The sequence below is a fragment of the Pteropus vampyrus genome, unplaced genomic scaffold (assembly GCF_000151845.1).
Source record: "Pteropus vampyrus isolate Shadow unplaced genomic scaffold, Pvam_2.0 Scaffold311, whole genome shotgun sequence".
Classification (NCBI taxonomy): domain Eukaryota; kingdom Metazoa; phylum Chordata; class Mammalia; order Chiroptera; family Pteropodidae; genus Pteropus; species Pteropus vampyrus.
In genome coordinates this window covers 1487669-1508227 of record NW_011889092.1, presented here as the reverse complement: position 1 = coordinate 1508227, position 20559 = coordinate 1487669, and the positions used below count along the sequence as shown (strand labels likewise).

At 48.8% G+C, this 20559-nt stretch overlaps 1 protein-coding gene across 9 annotated transcripts in view; it reads right to left on the bottom strand.

Annotated features, from left to right (window-relative positions):
* The window catches only part of ARAP1 (ArfGAP with RhoGAP domain, ankyrin repeat and PH domain 1), a 61759-nt gene that overhangs the window by 24891 nt on the left and 16309 nt on the right, over nt 1-20559 (bottom strand). For 4 of the 9 annotated variants that reach the window (XM_023521650.1, XM_011377408.2, XM_011377404.2 and 1 more), the window contains exons 2-11: nt 20341-20421; nt 19262-19297; nt 14483-15034; nt 3475-3638; nt 2809-2876; nt 2079-2206; nt 1784-1939; nt 1352-1421; nt 924-1044; nt 327-529 (exon numbers count right to left, since the gene is read on the bottom strand). In XM_023521650.1, coding sequence (XP_023377418.1) covers nt 327-529; nt 924-1044; nt 1352-1421; nt 1784-1939; nt 2079-2206; nt 2809-2876; nt 3475-3638; nt 14483-14991 — 1419 coding nt within the window. In that variant the 5' untranslated portion in view covers nt 14992-15034; nt 19262-19297; nt 20341-20421. Of the gene's footprint in view, nt 1-326; nt 530-923; nt 1045-1351; nt 1422-1783; nt 1940-2078; nt 2207-2808; nt 2877-3474; nt 3639-10144; nt 10529-10663; nt 10752-14482; nt 15035-19261; nt 19298-20340; nt 20422-20559 lie in introns of those variants that run through there. The other 5 variants (XM_023521649.1, XM_023521647.1, XM_023521648.1 and 2 more) reach the window with 5 other exon arrangements.

Genomic DNA, 20559 nt, shown 5'->3' with positions numbered 1-20559 from the left:
AAAAGGTCTATTCAAGAAACAAACCCAGGCTCAAAGACCATGTAGCAATAGGTAGGGAATGATGAGAAGGTAATGCACAGGGGTCAGGCAGGGGATGGTGTCAGAACTAGGAGCAGGAAGAGGGGCCAGCAAAGGGCTAGGCTCCATCAGGGGAAGGAAAAAAGGAAAAAGGCAGGGCTAAGAGACCAGGTAAACATGGGGCAGAGCTGAGGGACCAGGTGGGCATGGGGTCGAGTTGAGGGACCAGGTGGACAAGGGAGAGACTGAGGAACCAGGGAGGGCATGGAGCAGGGGAGGGGTTAGTAGCCTGGCTGACCACTTCGCACCTCCAGATTCTTGTAAAGCTGCACTTTGTCCCCGACTACAGCCACATACAGTTTATTCTTGAAGCCTCGTAGCTCTAGGCTGCCAGCACGGTCAGGTGGCTCTGAGTCTCGAATACCCAACAGAGAAGCACCAGACAGCTGGGCACGGGCACGCTGCTCAGCCACTGCCTGCTGTAGGGCCTGCATCCACTCCTTCCGCTCCACTGTGGGCCAAGGGGAAGGAGTAAGCCTAAATTCAGCCTGGCAGTCTCCCGCTCCCGCTCCATAGAACAAGAAAGCCCGCCCAAACCAGCCCACCTATCTCTGACTATCTGAGTTCTCTGACTTGGACAACCTCAGGCTCCAATCTCGGGTATGCCCCTTGAACTAGCCACTTCACCTATCTGAGCCTGTTTCTCCTGTAGATGAAATTTGGTTCTGAGGACCCAGTAGGTATCTTAAGCACAGAACCAGCCAGAGGGTACCTCTTCCCCTCCCCCACCTCACAAAAGGTCAACTTCTCTCTGGATTTGATGTGGGGGAAGCAGATATGCCCTGGTTCTCCTCCCTGCTCTTATCAAGCCAAACTGCTAGTCTTCTTCCTGTCCCACTCCCCACCATCACTCTCTGCCCGGAAGGCAAAGGTCCGGTTGTTAGTGATCACTTCAAACTTCTGGTCCCCAATGGCAGCCACACGAGAGATACAGGCCACAGAGATAAAGCGTTTAGAGTAGGCATCCTGGGAAAGAGAGAAGAGCTGAACTGTGGGGGGTACCCAGAGGCCCAGCCCCTCCCTGACTCCCTCGGCCTCAGTTGAAATGAAGGCTGCAGCCCTATCTCTCACAGGTGGTGAAGGACAGCCCTGTCACTGACCCTGACCACAGCTCATGGCTGGCCTATGGACCGGAAGTCCATGGTTCAAGGAGTCAGACTGGAGATCTGGTGAAGACTCACATGGGGAGGAATTCTGCCTGGGTCCAGTGTGAAGGTTCAACCTAGGGCCAGGCTGGAGCAGAGGTCACAGCAAGGATCAGCACAGGCCTTACCTTGTTACTATCAAAGTATCGCAGGTAATTGGCATCCAGTCTCACCCATCGCTTCTGATAGATATAAGATCTGGAGAGAGGTGGAGGGACAACAGAGCAAAGGATTGGAGATTAGGGGAGAGGCTTCAGGATTACCCCAGCTCCCTCTGGCCACCGCATACAAAGTTAAAAATAGCCAGGTCCCAAATGGTCACTGAGAAGATGGACTTTATCTACAGTAAGAGTGGTTGAAATTGGACTCAGAGTAGGACTTCCCAATATTAAGGGTAATAAAACAGGTTTTGTGGGGATCATCAGCGGTTACAGTCTGCATGGAGGGAGACCTGCTCAAATAACCTTGACTCCTCTGGTTTTCAGATCCATGATACCAGTATATTAGAGCACTGGGCACCAGATGCAGAGCACCAGCAGGACCTAACAGGTTTCACTCACCCCTGCGGTGGGTTCTTATCCAGCCAGCCAGCCTTGATGACGGGTGTGATGGGGGTGGGACCCCCTGGCAGTCCATCCATGGGGTGTGGTTGGAGCTGGGGGATCAGGAGGCTGCTGGGCAAGGATGAGCTCAGGCTAGTGGTGTGCCATCCACCACTGGAAGAGAAGAGGGAATGAGTGGGACTGGGATGGGGGCTCTGGTGGGATGGGGACTGAGGAGATATAGGGGATGGGCAGGGCTTGGAGAAGGAGCGGGGCTGGATAGGAGAACCACCAGAGAGAGGTGGACACTCACTTGGGGACACCCTCATAGGCATGGTCATCCTCATCTTCATCCTCTTGGTTGTCCGACAGTTCTTCCTCCTCACTCAGCAGACTGGCCACACGCACGGCACGTGGGACTTGGCTCACTGGGGGCTTCTCCTGCACCCCAAGATCCACTCAGCATCATGCTTCCCTTCAAGCCCCAGATAACACCCACCCAGAGGCTGACACACTCCCCATTGTCCACTTCATCCTAGACCTACACGACTCAGCACTTTTACTTCTGTTTCCTCACACTCCCCTCCCCTCACTGGCAGACTGCACAGGACGAAGGGAGACAGGGCCACACCAGCCCAGATCAGAGACAAAAACAGAAAGTCTCAGGGATGGAGAGTTAAGACACTCAGAGAGAGGGTGACATGGGAACACAGAAAGTGAAACAAAGACAGCAGGCCAGACACTCCAAGACAGCTATACTCAAAACACCAAGGGAAAGGAGGCCACACACAGCCATCCAGATGTAGCTGAAGACTGTAGCTGGAGCCATAAACCAGAGCTATAGACCCTGGCCAAGCGTTGGGATTTGGGACCCTGTGCCCGACCCCTGACCCCTGCATGGCAAGACAATGAAGGGGGAAGAGAACTCTTGTGAAATGATCGCCCATTCTCTCTAATGATCACCAGAGTCTAAAAGGCAGCTGGGCAGCCCACCCTCCCCACTGACGGCAGACAGCCCAAACCCAAACCACCACCTGACCCACCTTCTTGGTCATCACGCCAGCTGGGGCTCCCCGCCCCTCTTCTGGGGCCTCATCGTAGTCAGAGTCATCTGGGGAGAGAGAGGGGTGAGGGAAGACTCAGAAGCAAGGAGCCTGGCCTCCCCTCCTGGGTATCTAGGCCTGGCTTCACAAAGGCCACCTCCAGCCCAAAAGAGACCCTCGCACTCCCACCCTTGTCTAGCTTCCAAAAAAAGACACAAGGGACAGGAAGTGCTATTTATACCCTTGGAACTCATAGGATGGCACTAGGGGGTTCCTGGCCACCGCAAGGAGGTCTGAAGAGGTGGCAAGCTTGGGGGTCTAGGGCAGGGACTGTCTAAACAAGACTAAAAAAAGCAACATGAATCAAGAATCAAGAAAAGTAGACAATCCGAGGGGCGGCAAACCATCCATGAGCATGGAAAATACTCCCAGACTTTAAACCATGGGCAACTCAGAAAGTTTGCCAAGTGCCTGCGCCGAACAGTCAGTAGGTCATATATGTGGGTGCTGTCTCCATTTTGAGGATGAAAAGAGTGATTCCCACACAGGGCCTTGGTGGCAGGGCCCAACAGAAAGCATAATGCAAACCTTGCATCCTTGCAGACTCCTCCAGGGCCAGATCACAAGCCACCCACCCAGAGCCCCAGGCCTCGCTGTAGCACTCACCGAACTCTGGGTGCAGGCGAAGTGGCTTCGGGGGGATCTCTGGGGGACTGGGAGACAGGGGATAGGGAGGCCCCACAGGGAAGGTAGCTGGGGGCTCTTCAGGCTCTGGTTGGGGAGAGGATGACAGTGGTAGTGACAGTAACTCCTCTTCCTTGGAGGGAAGGCTGGGAACAGACCAAAAGTTGGGCAACAAGGGGTTACCTCAGTGCTGCTGAGTCACTGAGCAAGTGTTACCATGCAACAGAGCCAGGACTCAAACCCATTGGGCCCCCAGCTCACTTGAGCTGCAGCAAAACTCATTCTCCCACAAACTCAGACAGGAGCCCGCCTCCACACAGCCCTCCTCACCTCACTTCCCTACCCCAAACACTATAAGCTCCCCAAAGCCTAAGGAAGCAGGTCTCTTCTTTGGCTGCATTGCTCTGACATGATAACCTGTTCTCAGAGCTCTAGCTTTTAGCCACATGTACCTACTGGGTCTCCAATCTAGAAGAGGAATGAAGACCAGAACGGGGTGGAGGTGGCTTACATCTTAGCCTAGGGAGTCAGGGAATGCTGGAGGATGCGAGACTTGAGCTGAGCTTGTAAGGATAAGGTGTTTGTTGGAGAATGGATGGGGAAAAAATGAGAATCGAGGCCAAGGGCGCAGATCAGAGCCTCAGAAATTAAGTCCTGAGGTCCTGAGTCATGGATCTCTGGCTGAAGATCATCCTCTCTCTTGTCCCAGACGTGCATATTTATCATCCCCCAGATGTCCTCAGACCTCTCAAACTCACCTGATCCCACCACCTTCCTCTTGCATATCAGCTCCTCACCTCTGCTATTACTCCCCCAGGAACCCTTCCCTGACTTTCCAAGGCCAGGTTCAGGGACCCCTGGGCTCCCAAAGCCACAGTGCTCCTGTCAGTCTGTCTCAGCACAGATCACACTGTTCTCAGGCTGACAGTTTTCCAAAGGGCTTTGGCGTCGGAGACGTAGGTTTGAACCTTGCCTTAGTCTTAGCTTCTGTGTCCTGGGGCAAGTGCCTAGCCTCTCTGAGCCCCAGTTTCCTCTTTTGTACAGTGGGGACTATATCACTGACCTGACAGGATGGTAGGAAGATTAATCAAGACAAGGCATATCATGTGCCGGCACACAGGATGCACAAGGACCACCAGTTGGAACAAGGTGCCTGAGCTCCAGAGGCCTGGCCCCACCTGCTGTCTCTGCCAGGGTCCAACAGCGGGCCAAGGAGTAGGTGGGCAACTTTTCCCACCAGTTATTTTCAGCCTGGTCTATTGCCCAATGTTCCTGGCAGTGACTAGTAGTATATGACCATCGTAAAAGCAAGAAAGGGCTGGGGCATGATCATGATGCCAGGCCTTTGTTCCTGATGTTGCCTCCTCCAGGAATACCCTTTTCCCTGGTCTCTGCTAACGAACATCTACTTATCCTTTAATTACAAACTCAAGTCTGCTTCTCTGAAAGTTTTTCCTGACTCCTCTTTCATGTACAAGGAATATCCGTGTCCATGTACATGATCCCTTCTGTTATGAGCTTTAGACAAACTATTCCAAATACAAATTATTTAAGTATCTCCCTCTTTTGTGCCAGGTACTGTGCTAGCATCTAAGCCAGGACCTAACCCCTGACTCCACAGTCTACATGCTTCTTAGGACACATGGTTACTTCCACATCACCCTATACTCTAATTGTCTCTTCTCCATGCGTAGGCAAAGAATGAATGAAACTCTTTAGCTTTCTGTGTGAGAATCAGACTTTTGGTGATAGTATCCTCACTCTGTTCTCCTAGAAACCTGCTAGAGGTGGTATGTCAGCTATGTTCCTAGACAACTCAGGCAAAAATGGCCTGAGTGAGGAACTGCACCTGGACTGGGAGAAACTGTAAGTGGTCTCTCAACTTGGTGAAGAAGCCAGAACTGTGGGTTTCCCTGAGTGTCATGGCTTGTAGCTTGGCACATTCCATGAAGAAACCTGAAAACACATCTGTGGGATTTTTAGAAGACATAGTGGCCCCTTCAGGCAAGAATTTTATAAACAAGGTGACTCTCACAACTGTCTGCTGTGAGTTTCAGTCCCCTACCCTTGAGCTGTCCCCTGGAGGGCCACAGAGAATAGATCTTGGAAAGCTGTGTAGACAGTGGCAAAGACCACTATAAAGACCCCATAGCAGAAGAAGACCTGCCACTGCCTGGTGGCCAGCTGTTCCCTCCCTATATGCTTCTTACGGAATCTGATGTTAAGTGAGCCTATGGTAGTCCAGAGGGCATGAATGTTTAGCTGGACCAAAGAAGACTCCCTGGTGGGCATTGCACCAGGCTGTCTCCCTGACTTGACCTTGACTCTCTTTAGGGCAGGGGCAGCATTGGACTTGACTCTTTATTCTCACAGCCCAGTATAGGGCCTGGCTGAGTCAGCAACAAGAGCATGTTGAAAAAGGTGGGTGGGCAGATGACTGGATGGGTGAACGGACAGAATGAGTGGATGAATGAATGGATAGATGGATGGGTAGGTGAATAGGGTGGCTATGACGGTTGGGTGGAAAGCAAATGACAGGGTGAATGATGACCAAAAGATTGAGTGAGTGCCCATAGGCCCAAGGGCATGACCTGGGGTACTGGCCCCCAACTGGCCAGGTGCAATGTCTTTGGAGACCTCTTGACAGGCAAAGCAATCTATTACACACAGTCTCCCAGATTCCAAGAAGAAGGGGCCCTTAGAGGCCCAGCATGATCAGCTGAGAGCAGAACTCCAAGCTGGCCCAGAGAAAGTGGGGACAGGCTCCGCCCCTCCAAGCCGAGCAGGGCTGAGTGGGCCTGGATCCCCAGCCTCTGGCAGGATTGAGGGCCAGCACTGAGGAGGAGAAGGTGGTGGAGCCCGAGCATCCCTGGAGCCCAAGCAACTTCAGCCTTCCTACCTCTAGCCCTCAATCCTCCCTCATCACTGTCCTGATCATCTGTGAGGGATGTACCTATCTGAGGCCTCTCCAGCATGTGGGCAACCTGAGGCAAGTGCCACACTACCTTCTTCACTATGGTGTGCGCAGCACTGAGCAGCAATTAGTAAATGAAGACCTGGATTAATTAATTCTTATTAATTATGTGTGTATGTATTCCCAGCCATCTTCTAAGTGCTTTACGTGGAGTCATCCATCTACTCACTACAAAAGCTCTATAAGGCATGGCTTGCTGTTCTCCTCACTTTACAGATGAGAAAACTGAGGCACAGAGACACGAAGAAATTTGCCCTTCATCCCACAGCTGGAATTTGCACACACGTAATCCAGCACCATAGCCTACAAGCTCAACTGGTGGTGAATGAGGCCACAGCCAGGATCTGAGGGCTTCTCTGAGGTCAGCCTCTTCACACTCCACCCCAACGCAGGATCTAGGCAGCTCTGGGGCTGATGTTTGGTCCAAGAAGGGATGTGATTACAGCTCTGGTAGCCACTGTGACCATGGCAAGAAGGCAGAAGGAAACAGATGCAAAGGGCTCCTCCCCAAGCAGAGCCTTCACAGGAAAAGGGCTAAGTGCCAAGAATGTGGGGATAAGAGGGCTCCTCATGGACCTCCAGACCTCATTCTAGCCACCTCCTCCAAGAAGCCTCCTGGCTGACCCGTGCCTGCCTACCACAGGGGACTGGGCCATGCTAAGTCATGGCCAAGCCCAGGAAAGAAGAAGTGGTGTCAGGAAGGCTCAGCATGTAGGAAAACCCCAGGGGACCGGGCAGAGCCCACAGAATACCCACACCCCAGCTGGAGTCCTGGCCATTCACTCCTAAGAGCAGCCCCAACTCCAAATGGAAGCTGAGGCCCAGCTGGGATATTTCCTATTGAACTCTGACCCACTACACCAGAAGATCAGCCCAATCCTGAGCACATGCTCAGTAACCCCACCTCCAAACCTTTGCTCAAGGCTTCTTCCTCCTTCTCACTGCCCTCTCCCTATCATCTCAGCCCATGGAAAGCTCATCTGTACCTCGAAGCACAGCTCAATGGGCCTGACCTATAGGCAGCCTGAGATGCCCACACAGAGCTGTGCTCCCCTTGCTCCCGCCCTTGGCTCCCCTGCTCCTTCAGCCCCTTTCCCCTCTACCCAAGTGACATATGAACCCATCAGCTCTCCCCATTATGCCCACAGTAAGAGCGAGCACTCTTGGCAAGGGCTGATCCACCCCAGCCTGGGCCTTCAGCTTAAGGATTATCTTACTGGATTAGGGCAAATACACACAGCCGACCTTATACTTAGGGGCTGCAGGACATGTGAGGGTCCCCAGCCACAATGGGTAAGAGTAGGGGGACCATACAATTAATCATATAAACCAGAACATTTCTGAGAGTTAAATGAGGCACTATTAATAACCATGTCCAGGCAACTGGTATAAACAGGGTCTGTCCCAGGCAAAACGAGATGTGTGGTCACTCTAGCTAAGAGAGAGATTTGGGGCCAGGCAGACCTGGGCTTGAATCTTCATCCGTTTGTGACCTCACAAAGCAGGTTACTTCATCTTTGAGCCTCCTCTCCGATCTGCTTCCAAGCTTACTGATCACTCAGCAAGGAGATATACTCCCACATTCATCAGCACAACTTTCTCACCCTGGCTATGGCTAAAGGAGGTTCAGGCCCCACAGGCTGGGTTAGGAACCTGCTTCATAGCCTCCTCCTCCAGGATGGCCCTTGACTCTGCCTCCATATCTTTCTGTCTACATCAATCTCTGGCAAAAAGAACTAGGCTTCACCATAAGGGCAGGCTGACCTTGAACTCATCCTCTACTCACATTCCAGCCATCTTTGATTGAGCTGCATTCTATAAATGCATACTTCTAGGCCTTTGCATATGCTGTTACATCCACCTGGAATACCCCTCCTTGTCTGAACACATCCTACTTCTCCTTCGAGAGGTCCAAATCATATATCCTTCCCCTCAGAGGGGTTCCCTCCCTAGAGAGAGGCTCTACTTTGTGCCTCCCCTCATGTCCCAGGCTGGGATGGGACCTCCTTGGGACTCCTCTAGCCTCCACACTTCTGATTACCCAGTATAGTTGTGTCTGTCAATGTTTGCTGCACTGAACTGACATAGGACCAAGGATCCAGGCCTACCCTACACCTGTCCTGGAATCAGGCCCTTCCCCCTAACATGTTACACAGGCCTTAGAGGGACCCAGGCCAATCCCAGCTCCTAGATTCTCACTAGCAGGACCAAAAGGTGGGGTTAGGCCTAGTGATCTGGACACAACCCTCTCCTAATCTGATCTCCCCTACCCACTAGAAAACCTTCCCAATTGCCTACTTCCTCATTCGCGCCCTGGCTAAACAATGCCCAGGCCTCAGTCCTATGCTTCTTGCTTCCTCTACAGCTGCCCCTGTCCTTCCTTCTCCATCATGAGATCCAAAGGTCAGCCCCACTAGAATGGTTTTGTTCTGTTTGTTTCTGCCCAGGCCACAGCACAGAGAGCCCTTCCTGGCATTTCACTTGCTTAGATGTGATGTCTGAAACATGCCTTTCAGCTTCTGCATACGCTGTGCAGAAGGCCAATCTCTCTCCATGTAATGGCATCACCCAACACAGAGAGGAACTTCAACAAGTGTGCTGAATGATTGAATGATCACGACTCCATTCACCTCCTGATCACTGGAGGTCAGCAACTCCTTCACCCCTCCACAGAGCAGAGCCTGATTAACCTGGCATCCACTCTCAAAACTAAGGCTTCACCCATCTCTTAGCACTTCTTCCTAGAACAAGAGCTACCGCTTGCTAAGTACTCACTATGTGTCAGGTATTCTGCTGGGGGCCTTTTTTCATTTACTCCCCCAATGACTCAGATCACCAACTCCATTGTGCTTAAAACATGCCTCCTCCTCCAAGAAGTCCACCCAATTGCTCCCTCCTCTAAGCTCACACAGCCTGTTAGCTCCTTCATGGCACGTCTACTACCAGGCTTATACAGAACTTTCTTACAGGCCAGCCCTGCTGTTGTGGGCAGGAGGAGGCAGAGGCCTGGGTCTCCCATGGCAGCTCTATGTGCTTCCTGGGCCTGATCCTGTGCTGGCTCCAGAGGGTAGCAGCGGGAGGAGAGACAGAAACCAGACCATCTAAGTGCCAGACCTTGGAAAGTCTTCCTATCATCCTGGACTAAGGGGGAAGGCAAAGGGGTTCAGGTAGGAGCTGCTCAGAAACATGGTACCCTTGAACTTGACCTTGAGAGAAGCCCGCCTAAGTCTCCTGGGAGAATCTTCAGTGGGGTGTGGGGAGCCAGAACTGATGAGATCAGTACCAGGTCCCTGAAGGGCAGAGACCCTACAGAGGAGGAGTCTGTATGACCCAGCAAACAGGCATTGTGGGCTCTCAGTGGACCCAGAAGACAAGCTTATCGGGAGATGGAAACTGGAAAGCCCAAGGCAGGGGGAAGGAAGAAAGAAAAGGAGAAAAGAAAAGGGCAGAAGGAAAAACAGAAAATGTGGAGAAAGTGAAAGAGAAGAGAAAAGTCTGAGAGTAAAAAAAGGAATAGGGAGGAAAGTACCACAAAACACATCCCAGAGGTGATAAACCCACAAACAGTGATTCCTGCCTTCCCAGGCCCTCAGGAGGAGCTTCCCTCCCACCCCATCCCCGCCCCCATCCTGCCCCCACTTCCCAGCCCAGCCCTGCCCGCAGACAGCCAGTGCTCACCCTCAGATGCCTGCTGGGTCCTGAGCCTGAGGACTCCCACAGCTCCGGCCAGGAAGGCCCAGTGTGTACTCAAGTGTGCTGTGTCTGCCCGGACAGCCAGTGTCCAACCTGGGCTGGTCTCGCAGACAGCCTGGCCCCTAATCCCTGGGTGTGTCTGAGGCCGTGTCTGAGTCCAGGTGTGGCGCTGTGTGCTTACGATTGTGTCTCCGAGGGTCTGTGATCACTTGTCTGAGTGTGTGTCTCTATGTATAACCGCAGATCTGTCAGGGAGTAGTGAGTGAGTGAATGTGTATGTGTCTGCATCCAGCTCTGGCCTCCCCTGGCTTCCTGCTCTCCACCTCCCCCACCCCCTGCAGCCCTGGCCAACATATACTTCCTGAAAACAACAGTGACTGAGAAAGAGAGAAAAGTCACCCAGAATCCCCTGGGGCAGACACTTCCTCTCCGCCCCTAGGCCGTCCCCCCAACCCCAAACTGGAACTGGACAAGCCACCCCCGTGCCTTCTAGCAGGGACTTACAGAGTGGACGCCCAGGAAGCCCTGGTCCTAGCTGAGAAAGAGGAAACTCAGAGAGGCTGGAAAAGAAGCTCTTTGAAAGGAGCAAGTTCTGTCCTAGCAACAAGTGATCAGCCTCCAGGACGACCAGGGATTGGATGGGCTGCAGGGCAGTCAAGGGCACAGGTAGGAAGCCTTGCAGTGTGACTCCAGCTAACAGCTGCCTCCTCTTGATAAATACTCTATCATCATGAGGTATCTCCAGGCATCCAAGCACCAGAGGAAAAAAACAGACCCAGATCAGTCCAGGAGAGGCTCTGTGGAGTGACCCTGGAACCCTGGATCAGAAATGACCTGTCTGCCACTCTCAGGGAAGCAGGTTCAGAAGGTTCACATATACGAGGCTTGGAGCTAGGTAGACTGGGCCCCAGGCCAAGAGCAGGGTCTGAACATCAGCTTCCCTCTGTTGGGCTATGTGACTCTAAGCAAATTTCGTGGCATCTCTGGAACTCGTCAGCAAGTTCCCTATCACAGGCTTAAATAAGGGTGGGGGTACAGACCATTTGAGAGTGAACTAGAGTCCTCCTAGGCCAGGCAGAATGGTGAGCCTAGTTCTGAGAGTACTGACTCAGCTAGGGCAGGGAGGAAGGGACCCTATTCTGCTCAATTTCTGCCTGCCTCCTCTGAAGGCCTTTCTCTTTCCAAGACGTCTGGGGTGACACCCTTTAACCCTATTGTTCAGTGTCCTGTGGGCACTGAGGGCACTCACTGCTGCTGAATCAGCATAGGCAACACATGTGCTCAGCACCTGCAGTACAGAAGCTCATGCAGGCTTCATCTGTTCACTCACACAACACACTTTCTCAGTGCCTATAAGGCACCTGGCACTGTACCAAATGGTGAAGATTCAGCAGTAAAGAAAATCAATAAGGATCTTGGCCCTAATGGAGCTGATGTTACAATGGAGTCCTCTTGGCATCACCTGCACACACACATACACATATTGGCTCATACCTGATGCTACATAAATACTACACACACTAAATCACCGCCCATTGCATGGATACTCAAAAATGGACTTGTACTCCAATATACCAACACACATGGGCACAGGGGCCCAGTGAACTTACACACATACCACAGTAAGCCACCACTGAAATGGCATAAATCCCCAGACACATTTACATATTAGGATCACACATCACCTCCCTTAGAACCCGGGCAGATGTGTAAATACAAACACACTATTATCTCGGCAGCTTGCACAAACTGTCCAGGCATGCCCTCACATGGAGTCACTACTTCAAGAATACACACATGAGCACACAGCAGATAACCCTAAATTCCACTGGGGAGCCTGGTGATAGGGTGGGGCCAGGCAGAAATGCTCACTCAGCCACCACAGATCTGGCATAAGAGGCCTAAGATTGAGAGAGTGAGATCCCCATCACCAGAGGGTGCAAGTAAGAAAAGAAAGGCCATTTCAGGAAGTGGGGACTCCTGCAAGGGGGGCAAGAGCAGGCCAGGTTGAGCAGTCTCCCACTGTGCACCATGAAGTCTGGGGTCATAGGAAGGGGCTGTGAGGGGATGGATAGCCAGTCAGGCTCTATCCTGGCCCTGACCCTGCCCAGCCTTTGTGTGGTACATGTACATGAGACATGTAAGTTTTGCTGTAAGTTTTTCTACCACGGGCTTAAAATACTTGGTACATCCTGGGAGCCCACAGCACTAGGACTATAGATGCCCACAATTCTGAATGTCAAAGGCCCCAGGACACAGGAAGTCAGGCTTGGCAGCTCACCTCTCACCACATTCTGCCTCAATGAATAGTCCAAATTGTGAGAAATAATTGTCTACAAATTCTCCCAGCATGGAATGAATTTTGGGTCCTCTAGCTACAAAAGGCCAGATTCCTCACCATGGGAGCCTGGCCTCCCCCAGAGCTTGGCTAAGTAGCTAAGTTCAGACAGAAGCTCTAAGAGTGGGGGCTTCTACCCTAGGGAGTGGACAGGACCTTTGTTATACCCAACAAGTCTCCTGAACTCAAATGTCAGTACCAGGAGGGCCGTGAAGGGTCAAGGAGGGCACCTGATGGGGAGAAGGCCCAGAAGGGCAACTCATAATGGGAGGCACACAGCTAGCTGGGCCTACGCCAGGTATCCTGCCTCCGAAGCAGGAATCCAGACTCCTACTCTCCCACTGGGGGGTTTGCCTCCTAAGCCTTTGTGAGCTCCCTGTGAACAGGGCCCTACCTCCTGCTCTTGTTAACGCATTCCCACCCACCAGAGACAGGCAGGCAGGGAGACAGGCAGGCAGAGAGAAAGAAAATAGAAATTACTCCTGCACAGAAGAAAATACTCACTAGAGGGCGCAATGGCACCAGAAAATTCCAACATAGTCCGCAAGCCAGGCTTCTTGGGGACTCTAGTATTGTTTGTTCCCAGTTGTGTGAATCCAGGAAAGGCACAAACTCTTTTTGTTCTTCTACCAATCAGATCTCAAAACACCACAGCCCTGGCTTGCCTTCAAGGCCCCTTACTTAATGTCCCTCTTTGGATAGGGAAAACCTCCCAGACCCTCCCCACAGGGGATCCTTAAGCATGTACTCGGCATGGATCCAGCCAATGCTCCCTTTCCTTCTCTGAGCTTCAGTTTCTGTGCTTGAAAATGGGACATAAATCTCCCAGAAGACTTGCTGTAAGGATCAAATTAGATCATGTAAGCAAAGAACTCAGCACAGTGCCCCAAAATAGGGACCAGGAGACCTCTCTCTGCACATCCCGTCCTCCTCCAAGAAGCCGTCTCAGATTAGGCTGACTAGGTCTGAGTGCTGCAATAAATCTCCATTACACCCCTGAACATATATTCAGTCCCAGCTTGGGATGCTCCCTCTCAACTGGCCACCATAGCAAGGGGAGGAAGGGAGGATACACATGAAGGAGGTTAAAATGGAACAACCACAGAAGTAGAAGGAAACTTAAGAAAACAAGGAGTACCAGAAACCAGGAGGGGAGAAAACAGTTCTGAGAGAGGGCAAGTAGAATGAGTCCTGAGAAGCATCCCTAGGATTTGGTGACATGTGGCAGGAGCAGTGTAAAGAGGGAAGACAAAACACAAGCACCAAGTCCTGGGCAGTCCCTACTCCCCCACAGCAAGATCATCCAAGGCGCCCTTGTTTCCTCCACATGCTACCTCCCAACTCCAGAACGTACCCCAATGCCCCACAGTATCTCACACTTGCAAGGCCCCAACCTGAACTCCAGACTTTGCCCCACACTCATTTCTGTTCCTGTATCCCCTATCTCCAGACCAGTGATAGCACTACTGTCCACCCAAGACGATAACCTGGACACTGTTGTGGCTCCCCATCCCCTATCCACTCACGCCCAGGCTGTCCCCAAGTCCTGTCTATTCGAGAAACATCTTGCTCTAATCTGCCTATTTCTCTCACACAGCCTGAGTGGGGGCCTCTCACCTGGCCCTGTGCCTTCTCACTGGTCTTTTAGCATCCTCCCCCATCAGCCTCGTCAGCAGCCAGAGTCATCTTTGTAGTACTCAGCTTTCATCAGACCATTCTTCTTAAAATCCTCCTGGATGCCCACCAGGCCTTTACAGTATATCCCACCAGCACCATCCACAAGCCTCACCCTCACTCGCCCAACAGTTCAGCCACATCGTCTGCCCAGAGTGACCCACAAGGTGCTTCCTGCCTCTGAGCTTTGCACATGCTGTTCCCTCCACTCAGTTGCCTTTCCTACTCCAGTGCCAAAGGCCACAAACTCCCCCTCCACTCTTTAGGGTCCTCTACCCATGTACCTCCCACCCTGTACAGCAGCCACTCACCTCACCAGCAAACGGGGGGGCCCAGTGCGAGGGGGCACAGGTGGAACACTTAGCTCTGCCAAATGCCGCTTAGCAGGCAGTGGGGGCAGCACAGCGTCTGAGGCAGCCGTGGACAAGGTGAAGAAGCAGGCAGGTGGAAGGCAGCTCCTCCGGGGTGGGATGGGTGGGGCAGTGGGTAACCCCTCATCCTCTCTAGCCACGGGCAGTGGCTCAGGTGGAGTGGTGGGCGCAGGCGGTGAGCGGAAGACATGACGCTTCATGGGCATGGGCCGTGGGGTGGGGCGGGGTGCGGGGGCCGGGGGCGCATGGGCACGAAGCAGGCCAGCCAGGATGCGGCGTCGGTGACCAGGGAGTAGCACGCCCATGTCCACCAGGCGGGAATCGCTGAGGCCTTGGCACTCTGTGGCCCGGACCAGTCCATGCTGCTCAAAGAGCCCGGTGTACTGCTCCAGGTGCAATGCCTGAAGCCACTCGGCCACCGACAGTGCTATATCCCCGGCCTCTGCCATGGTTCCTGACAGCAGAGGCCAGCCAGCAGGGCTCTGTCCAGATCTGGAATAGACAGATGGGCACAGGTCAGAGGAATAGCTGCCCAGATTTAGTTCCCTGATCGGCATTCTTATGTGGCTCTCCTATACCATGGGGTCAAGCTCTGTCCTTGAGCTTTTTCCCCTGTGCCGCATGTGCAAGTACTGCCAGGTCTCTGAACACACATCCTTTTCCCTCATTCCTTCCCCCACCCTAATCCCTGTGGCCACTTAGCATCCAGCTCATGTTTCCTCTAAGAGGCCCTCTAGGACCTCCAGAGTTGGTACCACCACCCGCCCTCATCCACAGTCCTGGCCACTGCTGCAAGGCTGGCCATTAGCTGTGTCTGGCACACACCCTACTGCCTTCTGTAAGACCCAGGCAAGGCCCCAATTTCTTCTGAGTCACCAGTTCCCAGCTGAGGGCCAGGCCCAGGGTCTTAGCGAACATGAGTGCAATTGAGGGTACTGATACCACTGCTGGTCCCCCAGCAGGCCCAGTATAGGGACTGAGCCTCACCCCATCTCCATGCCCCTGGAGGAAGTGGAATGCTCCAGGAGGTGAGTCAACTAAGCATCACACAGCCTCTGGGGTTCTGGTCCTGTGCATAACCCCTCCCACCACCAAGAGGGAAAGGGAGTAATATATAGGAAAGGCCATTCATTCATTTGTTCATCAAAATAGCCTTGCACTAGGCAGTGGGGACTCAGGTCCCATCCCTACACTCAAGAGCTCCTGGTCTGACAAGAATCCAGAAATAAAGGACGCAAAGAAAAGGTGATAAATAGATCAAAAGGAAAAAGTCATATGACCATCTCCACAAATACTAAAGAGGCATACGATAAAACTCAATATCCAGTATACTTAAACAAATAAAAATCTTACTAAAATAGAAATATATTGAGCCTTCCTTAAACCAAAAGCTAAAAACTTGTTTAATGGGAAAACAACAGAAAAACTTCCACTAAAGTCAGGAATGAGACAAGGATATTCATTTCATTATCTTCATCATCATCATCATCATCATCATCATCATTATTCACAGTGCTCTGAAAGTTCTAGAGAGCAAAAATAAACAAGAAGTGTAAAAATTAGGAAGGAAGAGATAATCTATTAGTCACCAATAAAACGAATTTTGAGTTGGAAAATCTAAGACGCTCAACTGGGAAACTATTACAAACAATAAAAGATTTTAGTAAGATAGTTGGGTTCAAAATTAATATAACAGAAATCAATACTTATAAGCAATAACCAGGTAGAAACCAAGATGAAAGACCCCATTTACAATAGCATCACAAAATATAAAACACCAAGAATAAACTTAATAAAAAATGTATAAGATCTATAAGACGAAAAGTTTGGAGTGTTACTGAGGGACAAAAAGAAGACTTGGACAAACTGAAAGACACAGTATACTCCTGGATAGAAGACAGTATAAAGATATTAATTCTCTCTAATTTATAAATATGCACAATCCTCTTAAGTACACATACGAAAATTTTTTTGAGCTAGACAAGCTCATGTTTAAAGTTCATGTGGAAAAATAAACAAGTAGGAAGATCCAGGAAAATTCTGGAAGCAGGGGGTGAGGGAAAGGAAGGGTAAAGAGTGAGAATCAGTCTCACTACATATTAAAACATATAAAGCCATGGTAATTAAAACAGTACAGTCAGCCTTCTGTATTTCTGATCAAGCTGGGAGTCCACAGATGCAGACAGTCAACTGTATGCATTGATCTACACCATTTTAAATAAGATACTTGAGCATCCACAGATTTTGACGTCCGAGGGAGGTTCTAGAACCCATACCCCATGACTGTACATGTTACTAGAATCTGAACAAACAGATCCATTAAATAGAACAGAAAATACAAAAATAGACCCAAATACATATAAGAATTTAGTATACAATCAAAGGAACTCAAACTAGATGGATTATTAAGTTTCTGAGACATCTGTGGAGCAATCTAGAAACAAACTCAGTTGGACCTCTACCTCACACCTTACGACAGGCTAAATTACAGATAAAGCAATGATTTCATTATAAAAAAATAGAACCACAAAAGGATTTTTAAAATTATCTCAGAGAGCAAAAGCCTTTTAGAAATGATACAGACCTAGAAGAATAAAGAAGTAAAATATTCAACTATATAAAAATCAAACATTCCTGCATGATAAAAAACACCATAAGCAAAAGCCAAGAGATAAATGACAAAGTAGGGGATATCTGCAACTCATATCCCAAACACAGAGCTAATTTTCTTAAAAATTGAAAAGCACCTAAAAATAAGAAACAGATGAATAACCTAACAGAAAAATAGGCAAAGGATATGAACAAAGAAATTCACAGAAAGGAAAAATAAATGGTTCTTAAACAGATGAAAAGGAACTAAACCTCCCCACACTAACTGGTGATATGGTAAGGCATTCCCCTCCCTAGCAGATGAGAGTGGCTCTGGGAAGGGCAAGGCCACAATAGCTGTGAAAACTCTAAGTCAGGCTGCCCTTTGATCCAGCCACCCTCAGATACTTACCCTGCAGTCTTATTGGTACATGTTAAAAATGACAGATATAGACGGTTATGGCTATAGCACTGTGTATAAGAACAAAAGGTCAGAAAATACTAAAACATCCATAAACCTGAGAATAGTTAGCTAAATTATAGTGTAGTCATACAGTAGAATACTGAACAGCTATATAAAATGAGGAAACTCGTAACATTGATAAGAGACCTCTAAGATACTGTTAAATAACTAAAGAAAGGTACAGAACTTTATACATAACATTCTGCCTTTTATGTGGGGGGGGGGAACAAAGGAAGAAAACAGATCTTCATGCAACTACTGGTAAACGCATAAAATATCTCTGAAAAAGATACATAGGAGACAAGGTAACGCTGGTTGCCTCTGAGGAGGAAAAATTAGGGCTGATCATGTATGCAGGGCTCCCATATATACACATGTATTAAATTTGGTTATTTTCTCTTGCTAAAAAAAGAAAAATGAGGGCCAAGAGGACAGGAGAGAGCAGATGCAAAGCCAGGGCCTGAAGTTTACACAATTCGGATGCCTTTAAGAAAAAGAATACAAAGTTTGCCAACTATAATTTTTTTAAAAATCTCACTGAACTGTACAATGTAAATATGAGCAACTAATTGCCTATTATATTTCAATAAAGCTATAAAAAAGAAAAAGAATACAAGAATATCTTAATTTCACAATAAACACAAATATTGAATCATTAGATTATATACCTGAAACAAATACGTAATATGTCAATTACTTCTCAGTTAAAATTTTTCTTAATTAAAAAGGAATTATCTTACTTTTATAAAATTTTACACAAAACACATGACCATAGGAACACACTGCCTGGGCCTGTCCCTACACCCTGAAAGAAGCCTGAAGATCAAGTTCCATCGGCTCCCTGTAAACCCACCTCTGGCTGGTGGGGAGACTTTTCACTCCATATCTTTTTCTATCACCTAAATTTTGAACTATGTGATATGTGAAGTTTTTTTTAAAATTTTTTTTATGGTGACTTTAGTTAACAAAATCCAGTAAGTTTCAGCTATACACTTTAACAATAAGGCATATATATATGTGTATATATGTGTGTGTGTGTGTGTGTGTGTGTGTGTGTGTGTGTGTGTGTGTGTATATGTATGTATGTATATATATATGTGTATATATACATACATACACACACACACACACACACACACATATTTACACTGTGTTCACCTCCCATGATATGGGAATATATTTTAAAGGCTCCTGAAAGACCCAAAGGAAGACACAAACAAACAAATACATTTGATGTCTTGGAAAAGCCAACTCTCAACATTATAAAGACATCAGTTCTTCCAGTGTTAAGCTATACCTAGCACAACCCCAACTAAAATTATCCAGTGAAAGAGTCTATAATTCATATTAAATGATATTAAAGCTTTATTAATTGGAAAAGCAAGGTGCGGAATAGTGTTTTATGAGGTAAACATCTGGGTTAAACAAAAAAAATGTATATGAAAAGATGTTCAATGTCCTAGTAATCAGGGAAATGAAAGTCGAAACTGTAACAAGATATCACCTCAAACCAGTTAGAATGGCTATTATCAAAAAGACAAGAAATAACAAGTGTTGGAGAGGATGTAGAGAAAAGAGAACCCTTGTGCACTGTTGGTTGGAATGATGAGTGCAGCCACTATGGAAAACGGTATGGCGGTTCCTCAAAAAATTAAGAATAGAATTACCATAAGATCCAGCAATTCCTCTTCTCGATATTTACCCTAAAAATACAAAAACACTTATTTGTAAAGATATATGTACCTCTATGTTCATTGCAGCATTATTTACAATAGCCAAAACATGGAAATAACCTAAATATCCATCAACAGATGAATGGATAAAGATGTACACACACACACACACACACACACACACACACACACACACACACACAAATACTACTTAGCCATTAAAAAAACATGAAACATTGCCATTTGTGACAACAAAGATAGACCTTAAAAATATTATGCTAGGTGCAATAAGTCAGACAAAAAAGGACAAAAATTGTATGAATTCACTCGTGTGGAATATAAAAAAAGTAACAAATGAACTAACAAAACAAACAAAAACAAACTCATAAATACAGACAACAGAATGGTGGTTACCAGAGGAGAAGGAGGGTCGGGGAGGAGGAGGGTAAAGGGGGTCAAATATATGGTAACAGAAAGAAACTAGACTTTAGGTGGTAAGCACAGTAGAGAGTATACAGATATCGAAATATAATGTTTTACACCTGAAATTTATACAATATTATTAACCAATATTACCTCAATAAATTTAATTTAAAAAGAAAAACATATACATATACATATAGCATACACATATACACAGAATATCTCCAGATGGGTTTACAAGAAACTGCCTTTGAAAAGAACAACTGGCAGCTAGAAGGCAAGAAAGGGAGGGTTACCTTTCACTATACCCTCTGTATCTTTTTAATTTTGTACCATTTTCAAAAAAAATAAATACAGTTTAAAAGATAACATGATCATCTGAGAATATGAAAGAGAAGATAACTCACTAGGCACAACCCCCACCCCCACCCCAACCCACTGGTCTCTAGCCTGGTCCCACCCTTCAAAGCCCTCCCAGGAGGTTCTTTGCAAGTTCTCTGGGCCTCATTCTCTCTCTTCCTTTCAATCTCAGATTTCAAAATGGAAAATGGGACCTCAGGTCTCTCCTCCATGAAGCCTCCTCCCCCACCTCAATGTTGGAGCTTAGCTTGCCATACCCAGCCCCAACCCCTTCCTATCTCCTGACTTACCTGCTGGGCTGCCCAGGAAGCTGGTCCTCCCAGAGGCAGCAACTACTTTGAACAGCTCCTCATCTTGGCCTGAGGTGGAAGCTGCAAGGATAAGAGTGGAGAAGGTCTATGAGACAAGGACACTTGGAGCGGAAGGATGCCAAGAGGAGAGGGAGGGAGGAAAGAGGAGGGAAAGGAAGATGAAGGGAGGAAGGAGGAGAAAGGGGAGGAGGGATGGGG